At 51.7% G+C, this 22,330-nt stretch overlaps 4 protein-coding genes across 4 annotated transcripts; 2 read left to right on the forward strand and 2 right to left on the reverse strand.

Moving 5' to 3' along the window:
• Window positions 1–2,126: 2,126 nt before the first annotated feature.
• Window positions 2,127–5,074, reverse strand: PSV08DRAFT_228683 (glycoside hydrolase; the record flags this gene model as incomplete). Its single annotated transcript, XM_014224351.1, has 4 exons — window positions 2,127–4,455; window positions 4,506–4,672; window positions 4,725–4,893; window positions 5,013–5,074. The coding sequence occupies 4 exons, from the start codon at window positions 5,072–5,074 to the stop codon at window positions 2,238–2,240; spliced, it is 2,616 nt and encodes an 871-aa protein (XP_014079826.1). The 3' UTR covers window positions 2,127–2,237.
• Window positions 5,075–5,512: 438 nt separating this feature from the next.
• Window positions 5,513–7,121, forward strand: PSV08DRAFT_323605 (FAR-17a/AIG1-like protein-domain-containing protein). The gene is made up of 6 exons (XM_014224350.2): window positions 5,513–5,771; window positions 5,842–5,879; window positions 5,932–5,956; window positions 6,016–6,287; window positions 6,387–6,567; window positions 6,627–7,121. The coding sequence occupies exons 1-6, from the start codon at window positions 5,670–5,672 to the stop codon at window positions 6,846–6,848; spliced, it is 840 nt and encodes a 279-aa protein (XP_014079825.1). The 5' UTR covers window positions 5,513–5,669; the 3' UTR covers window positions 6,849–7,121.
• Window positions 7,122–7,461: 340 nt separating this feature from the next.
• On the reverse strand, window positions 7,462–12,200 carry PSV08DRAFT_404266 (uncharacterized protein; the record flags this gene model as incomplete). Its single annotated transcript, XM_014224348.2, has 12 exons — window positions 7,462–8,630; window positions 8,693–9,026; window positions 9,260–9,381; window positions 9,613–9,647; window positions 9,699–9,823; window positions 9,873–10,324; window positions 10,396–10,681; window positions 10,752–10,909; window positions 11,092–11,171; window positions 11,215–11,352; window positions 11,515–12,075; window positions 12,166–12,200. The coding sequence occupies 12 exons, from the start codon at window positions 12,198–12,200 to the stop codon at window positions 7,462–7,464; spliced, it is 3,495 nt and encodes a 1,164-aa protein (XP_014079823.2).
• A 768-nt stretch (window positions 12,201–12,968) lies between these two features.
• On the forward strand, window positions 12,969–20,785 carry PSV08DRAFT_373346 (glycoside hydrolase family 13 protein; the record flags this gene model as incomplete). The annotated part of the gene is made up of 8 exons (XM_066093231.1): window positions 12,969–13,335; window positions 13,385–14,084; window positions 14,135–14,229; window positions 14,261–15,212; window positions 15,496–15,497; window positions 16,066–16,303; window positions 16,354–19,476; window positions 19,516–20,785. The coding sequence occupies 8 exons, from the start codon at window positions 12,969–12,971 to the stop codon at window positions 20,783–20,785; spliced, it is 6,747 nt and encodes a 2,248-aa protein (XP_065948600.1).
• Between the last annotated feature and the right edge of the window lie 1,545 nt (window positions 20,786–22,330).

The following is a 22,330-nucleotide window of genomic DNA, read 5'->3' on the forward strand; positions in this document are numbered from 1 at the left end:
ACCCACACGGATACGTACATTCACACATGGCAAAGCAGCGCCACGGCGTGATTATCCGCTCCTGGCAGCTGTACGCTGTGATGGTGAAGCCTTTTGTCCAGGCAGAAAATAACACGTTGAACAAAACATTCTAGACCTGGCCGCTGGGCCCTGACACATGCGCATCTAGAACCTACGATGCCCGCACCCATGATCCCTACCGAAGCACATGCATAATCAAAATTCACGATACATACGCATCAAGGGTCAGCATGCAATTTTGAAGTTTTGCCCATGAGGGACTGTGCACGCTGGCCCAAGATTGCGGTGTGTTTGCGTGTGCCGTTGTGGCGGTGTATGCGCCATACCGCTTTCGACTAGTCTTGCAGGGATATCAAGACATGTGTCGTGCTCGCCCATGGGCTTATGGTGGGATGATCTCAGGAGAACAATGGTATACTAGTCAAAAGGGACTCCACAGCACCTTGTCTGTTTCTGCATCAACATATGTACATATGTACACCATAGAAAGCGAGTAATGGTACCGCATCTCTCTTGCGGAAATACTTGCCCGAAAGCTTTCCAACGCGGAGAAGCCGACGACTTTCGCTTCTTTGTACTTTACGACTTTTCTAGCGGCGTGGGGCTGTGGGGGATGATGATCAAGGTGCAAAAGGATCAACGTGGAGAAAAAACAAAACGTCAAGCTTGGGGGCTGCAAGAGTGGGATGAATGGAGCCTTTGAAAACAAACATCAGAAGTGTGGGAGGGGCTCTTGCACTGACTGACACCATACAGGCAGATAAAGGCTGTATACTGTTGCTTTTTGCCACTATATCTGGCACAAGCACTAGTATACACAGTCTGCCAAGTGTCCCATTCTCCCTCAGCCGCGCTTTCGACCCGTCTAACCATTTTCCTCTTTCCTTTTCCAACCCGCAACGTTACACGGAACAGTGGAGAAAAGGAAAAAGCGCCAAATGCCAGCTTATCCACCCATGTCACAGTAGTGGCCTGTTCCAAACTTTAGGGCTTTTGGGCAGCAATCATCCTCTTATTCTGTTGGGTTCAACGTTGTAACACGACAAGTTCGCACGTTCTTAGCATCAGAATGGACTCACGGTCCATCCTCAGTTCTTTGCGTCCGTCTGGCTGACAAATACGCGTAAAACCTTATCACATACACTTATATGTACAAATGGCGTGTGTATGTGGGTGTGGACACGGGGACACGGACGGGGGCCGAGTTTTTGCTTTTGGGTCTATCGACTGCCGAAAAAACTCGGGGAGGGGTCACTTTCGGTACTTTATCTCTCGCCACGGTTTTTTTCCGGCGAGATTCGAGCGGTAAGATGGCAAAAAAAAAAGAGAGCATAGAGAGAGATGTGTTGGAGACAAAGCCAAGATATTGCCAGAATGCGCTTATCTGGGCTTGACCGCCTCGTTGGAGTGGGAGAAGGTATTGCGACGTGTGAGATGGGGGGGAAAGCACGTAAAAAAAAGTAAAAGAAGGCGAGTGATAAGGATTAAAAGCATCTGGCCCCTGGATAGATCGCTTTGCAGCGTCTACGTTGGTTCGGTCGGGTATCGACTACGCTGACTTGGTTTTTTTTGTTTTTTTACGAGTTTCCGGGCGACGCTCACCACTGGGGTGGGGGTGAGGTGCTAGGGTATGCAGATGTACGACGGCACTATGTAGTAGTGTGGAATGGGTAGGTGTAAGATACGGTGGTGCCTTTTTTGGAGTGTTTGTTATTTCGGTTTATTTCTTCTGAGATTGAAGTGGGTTGGTAGGGAGGGGGTGTGCGGATATGCAGCGTGATGCACAACACTGGTGTTTCTCCAGGAACCAAAAAATGCGACAAGTCTTAATGCATGCGTGCTTGTCTGGAACGAGAGATTTTGGGTGAGACTCCAGGTGCGTATTTGGTATATGTGACTTTTCTTTTCTTTTTTGAGATATCCACACAAGGTCGTTGTTAAACATGTAATCTCTGTGCTTGCCCAAGAGCAATACATCTACGACCCCGAGTTTCTACATGCAAAGTCCCACATATGCTAGGACTAGAACATCATGCGGTTGAATGTCACGAGGGCAGGATCATTATGGACAACACCGTTTGGAGAAGCTATAATAATTTCTCTCTCTCTATCTTCATAACCGCTAATTACCAAAATAACCCCCAATTATCGCATCATGTGAATATCTTCCTACCCGTTCCCCGCCAAAAAAAAAATCCATCCATTCGACAGACTTTTCAAATCTTCAACCCCCTCACCCCTTCAAGCTCAAGCTCAATAACCTCATCCACATGCCCAGCACTCTGTGCAAAAGAAAATTCATACAAGTCCTTCTCGACGACCCACTCCTTGGCCTCGTCATCAAAGTAAGCAAAATCCCTATTCGCAAATGGCAGCAAAACCACCGCCTCCCTTCCAGGCGGCAAAACCACCTTGTGGAACGCGGCAAGCGTCTTGGCCGGATGCTCACTCGACTTTTCCTTCCTCCCAACATACAACTGCACCACGACGGCTCCAGCCACGCTTCCCGTATTCGTGACTCTAGCAGAAGCATTAAAGGTACCCTCAGCCAGCTTAGCAACAGCGGCATTGGAAATGGTAAAAGTGGTATACGAAAGCCCGAATCCAAAGGGAAAATGTACCTTTCCTTTGTCAAGACGATCGTAGTGTCTGTAGCCCACGAAAACGCCTTCGGCGTATTTGACGGTGAGCTGGCCGCTGTCGTCTCTCTCGCCGGGGAAATTGCCATGGGCAGGCGCGTCCTCGATGCGTTTGGGCCAGGAGATGGGGAGGTGGCCTGAGGGGTTCACGGCGCCAGACAGGATGTCTGCGATGGCGTTTCCGGCTTCTTGACCGGGGAACCAGGCTTGGACGAGGGCGGCGACGTTGTCGAGCCAGGGCAAGGCGACGGCTACGCCGGTGGAGTTTACGACAATGGTTTTGGGGTTGACGGAGGATACGGCGGTGATGAGCTTGTCTTGTGTGCCTTCGCGTGGTAGGTGGAAGCTGGCTTGGTCTTGGCCTTCGGTTTCCCAGACCGGAGTGTGGCCGGTGAAGACGATGGCGTAGTCGCAGTCTTTTGCAACGTCCTGAGCTTCGGCGGCGAGGTCTTTGTCGTGCTCTGATTCGTACATGAAGCCCAGTCTGAAGCCTGGGAGGCCGTCAAGGATACCGGCGTCGTCATTGCTGCCGGTTGGTGGTTTTGAAATTATCTCAATCTTGTAGCATTGGTCTTTGATTAAAGGTACGCGGAACTCTTTCTCGGGGTTGCCGCCGAAGAGAAAACCCATTGCGTCGGGTGAGTTGTGCTTTTGCTCGAAAACGAGTTCCCCGCCGATGTATACAGTCGTTGGGCCGATACCTGAGCATCCAAGATAATGCAAGCCAGACTCTGCAGGGTAAAAAGTGGCGCCAAAACAGACCTCGCTGTGTTTGGCCTGATGTTCCAGCAGAGGAGAGAACGCAGCCTCTTTGACATGGTGGGCGCTTTTGATCGGTTTACTTTTGTTGTCTTTGTCGAAAAGCTTCATGGTCCACCCATCATTTCCCTCCATGTCTCTACAGCCTTTTGATAGAGGGGGCATGAGACGGTATGTTGATGCGCCCTTAGCGAACTTGAATTCTACGTCGTCGCCGTATGCAGATTTGAGGCCTTCTTCTGGCGTGATGCGGTAGTGAGCATTCAAAGACGCACTACCGCCGCCATGGATAAGAGCTTCCTTGGCCAGACCAAAAAGCCCAATTTTCTTGCCTTTGACTTGCTCTTTTCTGAGCGGCAAAACACCATCATTCTTCAACAGCGTGATTCCCTGTCCGGCAACATCGCGGATGAGCTTGCAATGCTTGGGGTCGACTATAGACCGTTCTGGTGGTATCTCTGGGTTTTCGAACGCTCCTACCTTCTCAATCAGGTTCAAAATGTTCCTCGCTCGCTCAGTAATAATAGATTCTGTAACTTCACCCCTCTTAACTGCCTCAGTCACTGCTTCAACGCTACGCCATCTTGTAGGTCCAGGCATCTCGAGGTCCAGTCCAGCATTCAGTGAGTCAGCAGTAGAGTTTGTACCACCCCAATCGCTCATAATGAGGCCATTCCAGCCCCATTCGCCACGCAAAACTTGCTTTAATAAGAACTCATTTGAGTCCGCATGTGTACCGTTGACCTTGTTGTACGAGGTCATGACGGCAAGAGGATTGGCTTCTTTGACAGTGATCTCAAAAGGCTTCATGTAGATTTCTCTCAGCGCACGTTCCGAGACAATCTCATTGACTCGCAGACGATCCGTCTCTTGCTCGTTTGCCACAAAGTGCTTGATCGTTGCCGCTATGCCTTTCTCCTGGAGTCCATTCACAACATTGGCGGCCATCTTTCCGGCTAAATATGGATCCTCGGAGAATGATTCGAAGTTCCTGCCACCGAGTGGATGCCTGTGGTTGCACATGGTGGGTGCGAGTCTATGATAAAATGTTAGGGATGTCCATCTGCTAATAAGAAGTACACATACAGCACTCTCGCGCTCTTGGTCTTGGTTTCCTCTGCCAAGGCATGGCCAATCCGCTTTCCGTTTGCAGGATCCCACGTTGCGGCCGTGCATACTGCAGCAGGAAAGCAGGCTGCTCGTGTTCCTCCAGTAAAGACTCCACCGCGTGCGCCGTTCGGTCCATCGCTGGTCTTCCAATTGTCAGGTACGATGCACGTCCATTGTTATAGTTGCAAGCCGTACCTTGATAGCAGGAACGCCTTTTTCTGGGATTGGTACTGTTTCCCAAAAGTCCTTGCCAGCAAGGAGAGTGATCTTCTCTTCCAGTGTCAGAGACTGGAGAGTAGTCTCAACTTTTGAGCTCATGGCTGTAAATGTGTAAATATATAAAGCCGCGACCAGGACTCTGAGACTGAGAAAAAGAGAGTGTAGATGCTTTTTGCTACATGCAGCCGGGATGCAAAATATATGTTGCGAGTATCACCGCTCGGTACCGTTCTGTTCGAGCGCGGCCATCCAAATCTTATGTACCTAAGTTTCACCCGCTCCACCCCATCCTGTTCGGGCTGTTTGTCCGTCTTTCCGATAGACATGCTGTTATCCCGCCAACCTTTTCATCGCGACACGACAATGTGGAGAAGCACAGATATATATCATTGGCCGATTTTAGAAGCCAACATAGCGGGATTGCTATGTGTACCGAGGTTTTGCCATTCGGACAACATGATTCGTTCTCGGACTGGTTTCGCTCGGTATCTTATGGATGAGCCGAGGAATAGCCTCAAACGCGGCAAGCTTCTATCCACCCGGCGTCAGATGACTAGGAAACGTGGGGTGCGAGCTTACATATGTTGAGGAGAGTATGAATGGCACAAACTGATGAAGTGGGAGGGTTGCCAGAGGGAAGTTGTTTGTTCCCACAGCTTAGTCAGATCTGGATGCGGAACCCTTCCGAGGCTCCATCCGGAACGACAGCGGGACCCACGTGTGCTTGGCTAGTACCCTGTCAAGGTGAACTTTGATGCGTATCCACTGAATACGTCACGTCTTGTAAACGCTATTGTTCCTGCTCTGCACACTTTCTTTTTGTCTTGTACACCGTTCCATCTGCGTGTCTCATTTACAGGGCGGTTATCTCACTATTGAATTGTCTTCTTTTACATCTTGATTATAATCGTGAATAGCGAGATGGCATCCAAAACGTCGGCGGAGATCAAGCCCACATCGAGCCGGCGGCATCCGCTCCAACGATTTGACTCTCCATCCAAAGGATTTTCAGGAGCTTTGCACGTGAGTTGCAGAACCGCGTTGTCATGAGAAAAATAAGATAAAATTCACTTGCTGATCCACTGGGATGTAGGTACTTGGTCTGATCAGTTTCTACCTATCATTCAAATTGTACGTGCTTCCGTAAGGGCAGAACAAAAAAAAAGAAACTAACACGTCAAAGTTTAATCGATAACCCAAATGTCTTTGTAGGTTTTTACAATGTGCAGGGTACTGTTGCACACAAGTCTCCTAACGTGTCGGCTAGAGCTCCTCATTTGGTTGGCATCTCCAATTCCTGACTATACTCGGCCTTTCCATCTCTACTCTCACCTTCATCGTCGCCCTTTTGGCAGACCTGACATTCACATCCTTGGATCAATCCCCAGACATGCCTTCTGACCCACCCGCTGCAGCTCTCTCGTCACACCTCTTTAGGTTGAAGAACTACCTAGCGTTGGTCGCAGCACCAATGGAAATCACCATTTCAGTACTTTACTGGACAATAAAGGCCATTGATGGGAAACTGCTGGTGAGCCCGTATGTATAACTTTCTTTTTTTTAGCTTACTCAGCGCATTGCTGTCGTTGAAACGATAGTGGCTGGTCAAAATGAATGAGGCTGATGCAGATGTCACAGAGAAATACCACTACCACCAGTGTTCTACGATATTGGATTTCACCTAGTACCTGCTGTTGTTCTTACCACAGACTCTCTGCTGCTCTCTCCTCCTTGGCCCACAACGCCCATGAACGAATCGGCACCCATGATTACTCTTTCTCTTTCTACCATTGTCGCCTTTTCTTATTGGATCTGGATCGTAAGTCGTGAACTTGTTGGCATTTCACACGTTGCTTCGCTTCTCTGACAGTGGCTCAGGAAATCTGCTACTCCCAAAATGGCTTTTACCCATATCCAATCTTCCAGATTCTTACCACCAGCCAGCGCGTGGGCTTGTTTGTAGTAAGTGGAGTCATTATGTGGGTTGTCGGCGGTGGTTTAAGAATTGCATACGCCAAGGTGAATGGGTACGAGAGTGTTGAGCATCTAGACAAAGTGAGGAGGAGCAAGGTTATGGGTGGAAGCGGAAAGTGGGAGTAAAAGTCAAGGAGGCATGAAGTATGAGAAGCCGGATAAATAGTAGGGGGAACCAACTATTCTGGGCACATTGTCAGAAAAAAAAGAAGAAGCACTCGCAGACATTGGGCGGGAATCGATACACGGATACGAAAAGTCGATCAGAAGAGAGTAGAGTAACTGTAGAGATGAAATTAGAAGCCGCCTGGGAGTATATGGGCATGCATGTGGTACACAGCCGTGTGTTCATAGACAAGACACTAAGCACACCGAGATAGATTCTATCACAGCTACTTTATCAACGATGAAGGCGTAAAAGCAGCGATACTATACATACCCACCAGCTGTTCACCAGCAACCCATGTTCGCGAGAAAAACTGAACAGTAGGGAACAGTATAGAAATGAGAGAGGACATGTCTGAGTATCTTTCCAGTGATCTTTTCAGCCTGCCACTCTTCGGATATATCATAGTCGACGATGTAGGATGCAGCAGTAAATCGTATGATATCATGCAAAAGCGGAACACTAAAATTTATTTAAGAGAAGACGCCCTGAGAGTGAGTTTGTAAACGCATCGAGAATGCTATGCCAAGTTGTAGGTATTGCATTGAAACTTTGACAAGACATGGTAGTCCTTTAGCTCATAGAAGGAGAAGGCGGCGCAGTAATAGTGCGTTGGTCGTCATCGTCATCTTGATCGTGTTGCGGGTATTCATTAGCTGCGTTGTACAAGTGGGTACTGTACTGGAAGACCTGATGATCAGGGCCTAGGCCATAGGCATAAGTAGGGTACTGGTAGCTGGTACTCTGATGGCTATGGACGTTGCTATAAGCTGCTTGATGAAATGAGGACATGATGTTTTCCTTGCTATCGTATTGAAATGAATCATTGAAAGGCTTGTAAGTGTGAAAAGGGGCTGTCGGACTCGGTGAGGGCTGACGTGTGAAGGCAGATGTAAGATAGGTCATACTGCTAGGCTGTGAGAATGAAACAGCGCTGTCATCTTGGAAGACATCAAACCGCTTTCGCTTGGATGTGCGAGCGCGATTGCTAGTGCGGCCATAATCTTCATCATACTGGTTGCGATCCAGGAAGGGGAATGCAGGGTGGTTTGATTGTCTGGAACGACGAGAGGTGTTGACGTCGAGCTGCGCGAGTGCAGGACGCCTGCGCATTGGAGGAGAGCTCTCGGATTTGAGATCCATCTCATCTCCATCAGATTCAGAACATGAGATTCTTCGTTGTCGCTTGAACGTTCCCAAAGGAGTGAAAATGAGCTCCGTTGCCTCAACGTCCAAGGAGTTGAGCTCTAACTGTGCAACAACAGAACTGTCTTTCTTTTGGTTTCTCTTGCGGCGCATCTCCGGGGTAGCTGAATCAAAAATATCCATCCCAGGCCAGTACACACCCTTGAGCTTGGTTGACTCGCTGACAGCCATCGGGTCTGCTACATCTGCAGGATCGTCATCGATCGCACAAGAAGCAGCTGCATGTTGGTACGATCGCCGCCTCTCGCTTGGGTCCGAGTACTCACTCGAGGTCTCATAGTCAGGGTTTGTGTAGCTTTGAGAGCTGGCGCGAGATTCCGTAGGCCAATATTGCATGTGGGGCGCGAAAGTGTTGCGGTTACGGAGAACTGGGCCTGCAGTTTGAGAGATGGGCGAAGGTGATTGCTCAACCTTTATCGCTGTGTGCTGGCGCTGCTGCTCTGCGAGACGGGGATCAAGAAAACTGCCAGCGGCGGCAGCGCGACGAACGGGGCGTGGCACAGGAACCTCGACCTTGGGCGCAGAAGTGGAACGGGCTACAGGTCAGTGGAGTTAGCAACATTGCCATTCGATGGACAGTAGACATTTTGGGCTATACCAGCTGGCTTTGCCCGAGTGCGACGTTTGTCCTTTTGATTCATCCGCTCCGACATGAGCTCTTCAACAGACCATTCAGCATACCATTGGTCGTATGCTTCGATAAGTTGGCGGGATGATTCCTCATTGGTGGAGCGGACCTTGACCTTGTAGTAGTTGGATAAGTGGCCCTTGCTGGCGATGTGGGTAAGTAGATGGGAGACATCGCTAAAATTTGGTTTCTTGGGACAGATGTTGCAGTGAAGCGGTATGTTAGCCATGCCGGACGATTGCAGAGGTCGCAGTCTGCTAGGGAGAAACTGCAGCGTGGCGGCTGGCGTTGGTAAGGAGCGTAACTGGAGCAGACACAAGAGCAGCACAGCAGCACAGCGGCAAATGCGAAATGGTGCGAAAGGAGCGGGCTGGCAGATGAGAAGGCGAAGTGGCAGTGGAAGACCTGCTCATGAGAAGTTCAATGCAGAGATGGCTGCCGACCGCTGCGGTAGCTCCAGCCCATGGCCTGAGCAGGTAAAAGGAAGTAGAGAAAGAGACGGAAGCACTCGCAGTCAGGACATGGGGGAAGGCACACAGTATCTGCAGACGAGGGGAAAGTTTGTTGGTGGTGTTCTAGCAGGCAGAGCACGTGGAGAGGCTCGGCACTGACAAAAGAGGCAGCCACCGTTACTTTCCTCCCGCTTTGTGTCTCAGCGCCTATGGGCAAGACGTGAGGTATTAGATAGCGGGAGGGTAATAGCAGGAGACTGAAGTGGGCATGCACATGAACTGTCATGCTGTGGAGATGCCAGCATTCGCTCAAGAGCTGGATGCATCCAATGAACAGGTGACATGTACGTGTTGAGTGCAGACATTTGTAACTTGCACTGAGCAGATACGAGACAAGGTCGGACGGAGACTTGATCTATGGCATTGCCCGTCACTTACCTAAGCATCTACGAGTCACAGATCGAGGCATGCAGCTAGTTCACGGTCAGTGTCTATGTTCAGGACACGCGAGAGCAAGCACATACTAGACAGGATCTACTTCTTCGAGGCCTGGGTACTTGAGAAGACTTAGACCAGCAATGCCGAAGACGGTATGGAAGACATCGACCATGTCGCCCGGACGGTCTGCAAGACCACCCAGATCCGGGTCCTAGACACACATCAGATGCAAGGCCGAGCAGAGACAGACGGCTACGTACCTGGCACTGCAAGATGAACTGCGTCAACTTTGCGCCGTCTATCCAATGCAGCTTGTCCAGCATGGCCATGCTGCTCATGACCCACCAGCTGTAGCAGACGTCTTCCTTCTTCTCTGGCCGCCCGTTCAGACCACCATTTTTGAGCTGTCGCTCGCTCAACCATGCGGCGAGCTTTTGGTGGTTGACAAGGTCGAGTCTTTGTGCGATGGTCAGTGCGCCAACGCACGTGAACACCTGCCCAGCGTGCGACTCGGCGCCAGGGCTGGTTCCGTAGCCGCCATCAAAGTTGGCGCACGAATGCACGTATTGAGCCGCTTTTGCAACATCGACCAGATTGAGCAGTCCCATGAGCGAGAGGGCATTTAGTGCGCCGTATAGGAAGCGAGTGTCCTGCTCGCCCCACTCATCACCAGCAAATGTGCCCGTTTGGGGATCCTGCAAGTTTGCAATGACTAGACATGGCATGAGTGCGACTATTCCTCCTCCTCGTGCGAGGACGACGAGCGAGGCGCGAGCAACTTACACTGTCCAACCTTGTGGCGGCCGCCGGGGATGCGCTCGTCAAGCTCGGCAAAAGCGTCTAGCGTGGCCAGTATCTGGACGGCACTCACAGTGTAGAGCATGTGTGCATCGTGGCCGGGAGCAGCACCGAAGCCGCCGTCAGGGTGCAAGCAGGAGAATACAAAGTCCAGAATGCCAGCCCTAGGGAGGGCATGGGGATGGCCGAGGAGGTGCAGGGCCGTCAGCCCCCAGTAGAGGCCGTTGAGGCGCAAGTGCTCAGTGAGCCAGTACTCGAGCTCGTCTTTGCGCTGGAGCGGGTCAGCGCGGGATTTGAGGGCCGGGTGCTTGCGCGGCCAGGCAAAAGCAGGACGCACGCACAGTATCGAGGCTCTGGATGTAGCGGACGTGCTTGTCGACGAAGAGAAGCGCGTTGTCGGGCATGGCCGTGGTGGCAGCACGCCCGGGCCCAGAAACAAGAGACATGTTAGAGACGGGGGTGGGGTTGTGGTGGGAGGGAGGGAGGGAGGGATCTAGTGCTTGGGTGACGGGTTACAGGTGCGGTGCATTGGTGTCGAGCTTCTGTGCTTGCGTCGGACGACAGGGGTGGGCCTGAGGCAGCTCGGAGCGGGCGAGGGAGTCTGAAGACGTCTGAAACAAGGCTTGGCAGGCTGCTCATGGATGCAGCGGGCGTGCGTGGCATGGAGCCATGGACACACACGCACACATACGCACTTGGTTGCTTTGGCTTTGCACGGCACGGCACGGCACTGCGCTGCGCTGTCCTCGACGGCGGCTGGTCTATGTACTTGTGTGCATAGCACTTGGATGCGTCCAGACACACTTGGATAGATGCGGACATGTGTGCATATACACACATGCACTGTACCCGCTGCTTGGCATGGTGAAGTGGTTGCCCCGCCAGCCCAAGTATGCGGGCCCTGTGTCGACACATTTCAGGAGAGAGAAGAATACGCAGAGGCTTGATGTGGCAGCAGCAGCAGCAGCAGCAGCGAGACGAAGAGACGGGTGCATGTTCACTGTGCCGGGCATGGCCGGTGGTGCATCCGCGGTGGACACCAGTTTGCGCACGATAGCGTCTGGGCCGAATTGGGGGTTTTAGCAGCGTCGCGCGTCTTCGTACCTGGGGCCGTGCGCTGGCCTCGTCGTTGGCGCTGCCGCCCTTTGCAGCCCATGGCCTCGCTCCGTCGCACGTCGCAGACAGCAGCAGACCAGCAGCGCAGCGTAGCGTAGCGTAGTAGCGTCGCCCACTGCACCGCATCCATCCACCACCACCACCAACACCACCCTCACAACATCCACCACAACCCCCTCTCCCACGACCACGCCCACGGCCAGGACCACACGCACCACCGCCACCCTCGCCTCGCGCGCGCCACATGTGCCCGGCGCCCACGGCCCACGGCCCTCTCGTCCTTTTTCGTGCCCCTTCTGCTGAGTGCTGGCCAAAGCCCACCCCCTCTCCTCCGCCGTGTCCACCGCCCGGACACCGCCCTCGCCCTTGCAACGGGCAGCTAGGCCTGTAGCCAGGAACACACGCGTGCTGAGCCCCAAAATAGATCCACTCTCCCCATTCCCTTCCTCTCTGCGCGTGAACCCTCGTCGGCCTGCAGAGCCGTCGTCTTGTCTTGTCCCTGTCTTTGTCTGCGCCCGCCAGCGACTCCAGCCCGCGCCTTTCCCCTGTCTTGGGCGTGCATGTACGTGTGAGTGAGTGAGTGGGTAAGTCGACCCAAGCCCCAGACGGGCATTGGCACACCTCCCTCTAGCCCTTCACCTGTGCCCGCCCCAATGTTGTACAACAGTCGCCATAGCGCCCGCCCCTTTGCCGTTGCGCAACGCTTGCTGACTGTGTCCCAGACGTTGCAGGGCCGCCTTGCTGTCACCCACCGCCCGACTCGACCTCCCTAAGGGGAAGCTGCCAGAAAGCAACGGGCCTGCAAGCGTCAGCCCAGTGCCCAAGAGCCAGGGTCACACCCTTTGTGTCCCCCCCGTCTCTCCCGGCTTCCTGCATGGAAACCACGCCTTGCCGTTGGTGAGATATATCTGACCACATCGCGACACGACGCATCCACATACATACGCCTGCAGACGACGCTGACCAGGGCACACACACATACACACAACTACTTGACCAGCCCGACCACGGTTCGTACTACCCCGCGCCCTCTGCTAAACTCCTTCGCCCGCTCTTCCAGCCCCTCATGTCCACGATTGAGCGCACCGCTGACAGCCATGGGCAAACACAGGCTCTTGGACTGCCCAAACACTCATGTGCCGCGTCCAATAAAACAACCACCACCACCACCACTGCTCCTACCCCTACTGCTACTACTACTGCCACCACCACCACCATCACCACCAAACCTATCTCTCCGCACGCGCCGTGTCGCCTGTTCGCACGCTTGCTCTACTGTTTGCACCTCGCCCTGCTTCTCCCCTCCGGAGACACTCATTGGGCTGTTTTGGAATCCCCACCTGCAAACTCGGCGCGCGGACTGGGACAAGCTTTGCTCTCAAACAGAGTTGTAATACCCAGCCGGTAGCCCCGAAGCCATCGACGGCAAATACCACAACACGATGCCTAAATCTTCGACACTTTCGTTGGCCATGCGGGGAAAGCCCAAGGATAATGGCGGTAGTGCGCCCCTGAGTCCAAGGAGTCCACGGTCACCAGAGATGCCCGATAAGTTCGACTATGCAGCACCCAATGCTGCTTTCCACAATATGCCGCAATCACCAGCCTCGCCCAAACCTCGCAAAGACTCCAAGAGCATCTTCGCCAACTTCTCCGCCAACAAGTCATCCTCGCGCCTCAACAACAGCCAAGGGAACTCGTCACGGCAGCTTCACGAGCAGCAATCATCCCCAACCCTGTATTCCAACGGACGGAGTGGCGCATCCACACCGGATCTCGGCCGCCCCGTGCGCACTCCCAATTCCGATGGTAAGGGCTTCAATTAGACCGAATGACCCAGTTTTGCTAATTTTAGTAGACACCAGCTCCGAAGTCGTACGCTTAGACCAACGGGCACCGTCTGCCTTATCAAACGACTCTGACCTGCACACTGACCCATCCAAACGCAACAACGCAAAACCAAAGAAGCAGGGCATCTTGTCGAGATCTAGATCTATTAAAGAGGGGGAAGGCTCGGGATCGCGTGCAAAACTGAACAAGGTACCCCCAGCGCAATTGTCACCAGACGTGGCAGGCTCGTGGACAACGAATGGCGACGGTACGCCGCTCAAGCCGACGACAATGGACAAGGGTCAGTCATGGCGCCAAATGGGAATGGGTAAAATGCGAACCCACTCGACAGAACGGCAAGAGGCACCCAAACCAATACCACAGAATGATGATGCTGGATCAAGAAGAGACAAGTCAGAGCAGTTATCAGTTGCCTCCAACTCGTTCAACGAGACCAAAGGACATGGTTTCATTTCCAAGCTCGGCTCAGGGGCTCGCAACATGGGAGAAAAGATGGACTCTGCACGCAAGGGCGTTTTCGGCAAGCTTGCACGAAGTTCGAGCAACCACGAGACCCAGACGCCCGTAATGAACGAGCCATATGTCTGCAAGATCATACACAAGCCACTAATAGAACAGACGAGACTGACCAGAATATCCACCCGGTTAGAACAGTCGCGCGACAAGACCGAATTCTGGATGCCGGCTCTACCTTGGCGGTGTATCGAGTAGGTAATTTCCCGATTGAATGAGCTGCGGTCGCTAACCAATGCTGCAGCTACTTGAACATGAGAGGTTGTGAAGAAGAAGGCCTATATCGTGTCCCGGGATCTGCCCAACAAGTTCGGTATTACGAACGCAAGTTTGACGAGGGTATGTTTCATCATATTTACCATGTTTGCAGTTACTAACGATGCTATAGACCGGGATATCGACTTGATCAGCGACCCGAATCTAAACGACCCCAATGTCATCGGTTCCTTATTCAAGAACTGGCTACGACAACTACCAGATGAAATCTTCCCGAAAGCGATCCAGGCTGCCATCCAACAAGAATGCCAAGGCGCAAAAACAACACCACAAATGCTCAAGGATGAGCTGTCGAAACTGCCCCCATTCAACTACTATCTTTTGTTCGCAATTACTTGTCACATCAGCCTCCTCCATTCTTGTTCCGAGTTCAACAAAATGAACTACAATAACTTGTGTATCTGTTTCCAGCCGGCAATCAAAATTGACGCCTTTTGTTTTCAGTTTCTTATCTTGGATTGGCGAAATTGCTGGCAGGGTTGCTGGACAGAGAAGGATTTTTTGACAGAGGAAATCAACTTTTTGAACTCTCTCGAGGCCGAAAACCAACAGCAGCAACAATTACAACAGCAGCAGCAGCAGCAGCAACAGCAACAAACATCCTCGAAAAATGGCCAGAGCAAGAGCAAAGGTGGCAATTCTTCATCAAACCAAAAGCCTTCTACCAAACGGAGTCAGTCAACTGACTACATCAAACCCTCTTCTCGCGGAATCTCGTCTGACAGAAATGGGCGTGCTACGCCGCCCAATCCTCCACCGGTTTTGTCGGAACCTGCGAGCAACCCTGTACTGCGCATGCGTGGCGGGGGTTACAGTGAGCGTGAGATGTCTCCAGAACGCCTGACATCGTCTTCAGACAGCCGAGAAGGTGTTCCCCACAAACGAGGCGTTCCACGAGCACCCCCGTCAGTCAGCACAGAAGCATCTTCGGTTGACTTGGACGAAAATACTACACCCACCCAAGCAAACCACATGCGCGAACACTCGGAATCGACACAATTCCGCTTGGACCTGCGCGATCCACCGGGCTCTCCTTTCAACATCAAGTTCTGATGAAGATGTGGGTGAAGGGTGGCTCAATTGCAGACAGCCCCCTGGGCGCGCATGCATGAGGTGACGAAAAAAAGAGAGGGTTGGATTTGGGCCGTTGTTTTGCGCATCTTCGTTTCGTCCCGCGTGAGAGCTGCCACGAGGCCGCGATACCCATCTTTTGATCATTCTGAGCTCGTGGCAGCAGTATTGCTTGGTATCTGTTTAGTAGCCAGCGTTGGAGTTTGGGCTGCATGCATATTCATTAACTGCTTTATTCCTGCATCATGTTGCATATAGGCGTTGGGAGAGGGCTGGGAAGAAGTAGCATCTGAGGGAGGCCCACTTGTACCATATTAGGATGCGGTGGCCAGAGGGACATAAACAAGCTTTCCAAATGGTAGTTTCAGCGTATTCAACAGTTTCTTTGGAGCCAACTCGATTGCGTTGGGACGGACGCCCAGCCCCCGCGCTATTGGATTGTAGCGTTGTCAGGAACGGGGCGGCAGGCTGGGGTTAGAGCTTGGGGCAATGACGTTTCCCGCGTGTTGCGCTTGTGGCCGCTGTGTTCTAGTACGCGACCGCCCACTACCAATCTCACACGTCTCCAGACGCTGTTGCTGTCTCTTTTCCCCACACACATACAGAGGGCCATTGACAGCCTTAGAAACTTCTGCGCGTTACGGCCCCTCGACTGTTGGTAGCCTCAGTTGAGCCCGTTGGTGCACTGTCTTTCTCCCCCCGCACAGCACTCACCCGGTTGTTTTCTACACACTACTCCCTCGTTGCAACCCTCCTCGAGTGTCTGTTGACATTGTTCACCGCCAGCTCAGCTTGACTCTTTGTCACTCGACACCATCATGTCTGTAGCATTGCCTCACCACTCCAAGTCTTCGGACCAGAGGGTTGTCTACCTGCTGCCATTGACCGACTACGGCACACCAGACGTTCCCGGCACGTACATTTACCTGCCCCCGCCAACCAATCCCGCATACTCGATTTGCTTCCAAATTCAGGGTACCAGCTCAATATGTCGGGAAGGCAGTCTTTGGGTGAACATTCCCGCAAAGGGAGATAAGTTTAAGCGTAGCAATTACCGCGAGTACAAGTAAGCTCCTGCTTTCTCCATGGCCCCGACGCCCCTAACACCTGATGCAGACTACAGCCCAACTTCACGGGCATGTGTGAGATCGAGATTCCTGTATACGAAGCCAATGCCTTCTCCTTCTACACGACCTACACACCACTGCCAGAGTGGTCGTTTACGGACGTCACGTCACCAGAGCCCACACGTACAGACACATACTACATTGATATTTGTCCGAGTCTGGAGTTGCATGGTCAGCACTTGCCGGTTGAGGCTGTCTGCATCTTCTCCTGCCTGTCCAAGTTCATGGGCAACTACCCCACAGACTGGGACAACCACCTGCGGGGTATTAGCGAGCGTGGCTACAACATGATCCATTTCACACCGCTAATGATGCGTGGTGATTCAAATTCTCCATACAGCATATATGATCAGCTCACATTCGACGATGCCATCTTCAAGAATGGCGAAAAGGACATTGCGGATCTGGTCCGTAAGATGCACGACAAGTTCAATTTGCTTGCTATGACTGATGTCGTCTGGAACCACACGGCCAACAACAGCAAATGGCTTGAGGAGCACCCTGAATCTGGCTACAATGTCGACACGGCACCTCACCTGCGTCCTGCCCTTGAGCTCGATACAGCCCTGTTGCAATTTGGCAAGGAGCTCAAAGAGCACGGTCTACCGACCACATTTGAGAGTGAGGCCGACCTCCTGAAGGTCATGCAAGGCGTCAAGGACCATGTACTCAGTAAGCTGCAGCTCTGGCAATTCTACGTTGTCGATGTGGATCGAGATACCAAGGCCATAATGCAGGCATGGACATCCGGCCAAGTCAACTTCGTTGACGCCAGCTTTAGCGAAGCAGGCCCTAGCGGACTTGATGCAGTCCGAGACTGGCCGCTAAAGCAGAAGGCCGACTGGTTGGTTGAGCACGCATTACGTGGTGGTGATCGAATGGGCGAACGTTACCGTCGCACAATGGACCCAAATATCGGCGCCAGCCTCCTCTGCGCCTTGTTCGGCCGTTACGATACTAGCACCAGCAATACGCCAGATGATCGTGCAGCACAGGGCACAATCACGGCCATTCTCAACGAGGTCAATCTTCCGTTCTACCGTGAGTATGACGGAGACCAAGCCGAGATCTTGGAGCAGCTTTTCAACCGGATCAAGTACGTCAGGATAGATGCCCATGGACCTAAGCTTGGAGAAGTCAACGACAAAAACCCACTCATCGAGACATATTTTACGCGGCTACCGCTGAACGCAACCACGAAGAAACACAACCCCGAGGCCCTTGCCCTTGTGAACAATGGATGGGTTTGGGCTGCGGATGCGATGCGCGACAATGCTGGGCCCAAATCTAGGGCATATCTCAGGCGTGAGGTCATTGTCTGGGGCGATTGCGTCAAACTTCGATATGGAACCGGTCCGGAAGACAACCCGTTTCTCTGGGACCACATGGCCAAGTACACGCGATTGATGGCCAAGTACTTTCAGGGTTTCAGAATTGACAACTGTCATTCTACGCCTTTGCATCTTGCTGAATACATGCTTGACCAAGCGCGAAGTGTCAATTCCAACATTATGGTTTGCGCTGAACTCTTTACTGGCTCTGAAGAGATGGACTACAAGTTCTGTATGAAGCTCGGCATCTGCGCGCTCATTCGGGAGGCTATGCAAGCATGGAGTACCCAGGAACTCAGTAGGCTTGTACATCGCCATGGCGGTGTTCCCATTGGCAGCTTTGAAACTGACGAAGTGCTCAACGCCGCACATGCAACCGATGGAGCAGATACGTCGAAACCAATCATCAAAAAGATCAAGCGTAGTCCAGTACACGCACTCTTCATGGACTGCACACACGACAATGAGACTCCAGCCCAAAAACGCGACGCTCGCGACACGCTTCCTACTGCCGCGCTCGTTGCCATGTGTGACTGCGCAACTGGTAGTGTTTTTGGCTTTGACGAAGTCTACCCCGAACTCATTGAGCTTGTTCACGAAAAAAGGCTTTACTCCTCGGCCAACTCTACCGGCGCCCCCATCAAACCACAAGCTGGTGAGGGTGGTATTGGAGGTATCCGCAAGATCATCAATGAGATCCACGTAAAGATGGGTAAAGAGGAGTATAATGAGACGTATATTCATCACGACAATGAATACATCACCGTCCATCGTGTCAACCCTCATACCAGGAAAGGCTACTTCCTAATTGCTCATACCGCATTCCCAGGCTACGGTGACAGCAATGGAGGGTTTGGCAAGACCAAGCTTCCAGGCACACAAGCAAAGCTCATTGGGGCTTGGAATCTGGAAGTTGACAACAGCCCGGAAACAAGAGCTAGTGTTGTTGGCGACAAGGCAACACTGCGTGGCTTGCCGAGCAAGACAAACGACCTCGAAGGAGTCAAAATCGAGCTGGCCGGTGATGAGACGACAATAAGTATCCCCGAGAAGTTTCCTCCAGGCAGTATCGCTCTTTTCGAAACCTGGGTACCAAGTGCCGAGCATGCGGATGGTCTAGACAAGTTTGTCACCAGCGGGGCAAAGGCGGCCTTCAGTGGTGTCAACTTGACTGATCTGAACTACATCTTGTACAGATGTGAGGAAGAGGAACGCGATGCTACAGACCATAAAGACGGAACCTACAACATCCCTGAACACGGCAATCTCGTGTACGCTGGTCTACAAGGATGGTGGAGTGTGCTTCGTGACATCGTCAATGATAACAACCTTGGGCACCCTCTTTGCAACCATCTTCGCGAAGGACAGTGGGCCCTTGACTATTGTCTTGGCCGTTTACAAAAGATCTCAGAGAAGGAGAATTACGCCAATATCAAAGGACCTGCCGAGTGGCTAAAGTCGAAGTTTGACGCCATCCGCAAGGTTCCCAACTTCATGCTTCCGAGATACTTTGCCCTAGTCATTCAAACTGCATACAATGCTGCAGTGGAGCGCGCAATCGAGCTGATGGGCGAGAATGTCCGAGAGGGCAATCAATTCCTCAAGAGCCTTGCGCTCGTCAGTTGCCAAGTCACCGGCTACATGAACAGCGCGTCGTTGTGGCCAGACAAGAGCGTGCCCAGTATGGCTGCCGGTCTCCCTCATTTCGCCTATGACTGGGCGCGATGCTGGGGTCGCGACATCACCATTTCAGCCCGCGGTCTATACATGGGTACCGAAAGGTATGCTGACGCCAAAGAGCACATCTTTGCTTTCGCCAGTGTCCTGAAGCACGGTATGGTTCCTAATCTTCTTGGTGGTGGAAAGAACCCACGCTACAACTCTCGTGACTCTGTTTGGTGGTTCCTCCAAAACATCCAGGATTACACGAAGATTGTGCCAAATGGCATGGATATCCTCCAAGAAAAAGTCAGGCGACGATTCTTCCCGTACGATGACACATGGTTTGCGCACACTGACGAACGTGCCTACTCCAAGTCTTCTACTATTGAAGATGTCATCCAGGAGGCCCTTCAAAGACACGCCTCGGGTATAGAATTCCGCGAGTACGACGCGGGCCCCAATATTGATAGACAGATGAAGTCGGAAGGCTTTGACATCAAGATATGGACAGACTGGGAGACAGGTTTGATCTTTGGTGGCAACCAGTGGAACTGCGGTACATGGATGGACAAGATGGGTGAGAGCGAAAAGGCGGGCAACAAGGGTGTTCCCGGAACGCCTCGAGACGGCGCCCCTGTTGAGATTATCGGCATGCTATACAGCACTGTACGCTGGTGCGCCAACATGTACGCAGCAGGTCAATTTCAGTATGAGGGAGTGAAGTTGGACGACGGCAAGACAATTACTTACAAGGAGTGGGCCGACTTGATCAAGGCCAACTTTGAACGGTGCTTTTACGTCCCTCACTCTGCTGAGGAAGACGCAAACTACGACGTCAACCCCAGTATCATCAACCGCCGAGGAATCTACAAGGATTTGTACCGGTCGGGCAAGGAGTATGAGGACTACCAATTGAGGCCCAACTTCCCTGTTATGTTGGTAGTTGCTCCGGACCTATGCAAACCCGAGCACGCTCTGCATGCTCTCCAGATGGCCGACAAAGTGCTCCTAGGACCTCAGGGCATGAAGACACTTGACCCCTCTGACCTCAACTACCGGGGCTATTATATCAACAGCGAAGACTCGACCGATTTCCACACGTCAAAGGGTCGTAACTACCATCAAGGACCTGAATGGGTCTGGCCTACGGGTTTCTTCCTGCGCGCCATGCTCAAATTCGACCTTCAGCGCCGCAAGACGCCCGAAGAGCGCATCGAGAGCTACCAACAAGTCACGCGTCGTCTGGCCGGTTGCATGAAGGCTATTCAAGAATCTCCATGGGCTGGCCTGACGGAGCTGACGCAGAAAGACGGCGACTTCTGTGGCGACTCATGTCCCACGCAGAGTTGGAGTGCTAGCTGCATCATCGATTTGTTCCAGGATGCACGGGAGTATGAAATGGCAGGGTCGAATGGCGTTAGCAAGTAGTTTGGGCAATAGGCCCATGTGGTTGGGGGATTTCCAGGTTGTAATTCGTGGTTGGTACAAAATAGTTTGGATATTGTGACATATGGAATGATGATATAGCATGTGTTCTTGGATACCGTGTAATGATCTGTAATCTCAGTATGTTATTGTGGTTGTCTCACCTTGAAGATGATATGTGATGTAGAATCATAATGCAGTTTTTATGTCTTGTCTCTCTCTCTCTGAAAGTTCTTCACTGTGCTATGGCACACTGATTTAACTCGACTTTGTACAAACGTACACACTCCATTTTCCAAAAAAAAAAAATCAATATCTCTCTACTACCATAAATTTCGAGGGTTACTATGTATCGACATCATCTGTAGTAGTACAATCACCATCACACACACAGATACTACCTATTTCTATACCTTTCTTGTCCTTTCGACTACTGCCACTTGTGCACTTTTCCCGCTTCAAGGCCAATTTACCCAAAGAAGAAGAAGTAGAAGAAATTCCCCTTCCCTTTCCGTAACGAGAGTAAAATTTTTTTTTAAAAAAAAAATTAAAATCCTGTAGATTAGAAACACGGTAAGAAGACCCAAAATGGATGTTTTAAAAAAACAGGTCTGGTGTTATGTTCTTGTGTGTGTGTGTGTGTGTGTGTGTGTGTGTGTGTGTGTGTGTGTGTGTGTGTGTTTTGGTCATAGAAAACAAGGTTGGTCGGGAAGTCGGGTATTCGCTCCTAGATGAGAGAAGTCTCGGTCGTGTGTGTCGTGTGTCGTGTGTCGTATTCGGCCTAGTAACCGTAACGTTTGGTATCGTCATCACCCAATATTACCGAACAGATGGGGAATAGAAGAATTTGGAATGCAGAAAATTCGCCAGCTAGCTGGTCTGGGCGTTAATGCTGGCGAGATAGAAAAAGAGACTTTTTTTTGGGCATTTACCATGTTTGGTAAATACGTATTGTTTAAGGGGAGGGAGAGAGAAGGTTTACTATGCAATTTCGCTTTTCCCTGTTGTTGTTGTTTTTTGGTTGTTTTCTATCTGTATAGGAAGGAGAGGTATACGTGCCACACGCGCCATCTCTCCCCTTGTCTCTTTACAGTTTTTTTGTATGCAAATAATGCTGGAACTTATTTTTTCTCACTTTTCTCGTCTGGTTCGATTCTCGTGCTTCTTCTTGTGGTTGATTTCCGTGTATCTACCTTTTGTTTCGAGTGACAACTCTGTGATAGGGGTACTGTATGCATTAGGAAAGCCCACGGCATTGGTGCAAGTTCGATGCCCAAGGGGGCAATGGGTCCGTCTGTATTGATAGAAATCCCGATCGATGAAACTCGGAGTGACAGAAGGGACTTTACTCGGTTGGTTCGTCGCAAGGCCGAATGTGGAGTTGAGATATAGGGTACGAGAGAGGGAATTGAAGCGATTGGGCAGAAAAGAAAGGAATTGCCGAGAGCAGTAAAGAGAGAAAGAGGTAAATCACCGTGCTATTCGAGTGTCACGCTGTACGAGGGGGCTAGAAGCACCAGACTAGTTCCTCTTTGGGACATAGTGGAG

The sequence above is a fragment of the Bipolaris maydis genome (genome assembly GCF_028858645.1).
Source record: "Bipolaris maydis strain C4 unplaced genomic scaffold PSV08scaffold_12, whole genome shotgun sequence".
In the NCBI taxonomy this organism is placed as follows: domain Eukaryota; kingdom Fungi; phylum Ascomycota; class Dothideomycetes; order Pleosporales; family Pleosporaceae; genus Bipolaris; species Bipolaris maydis.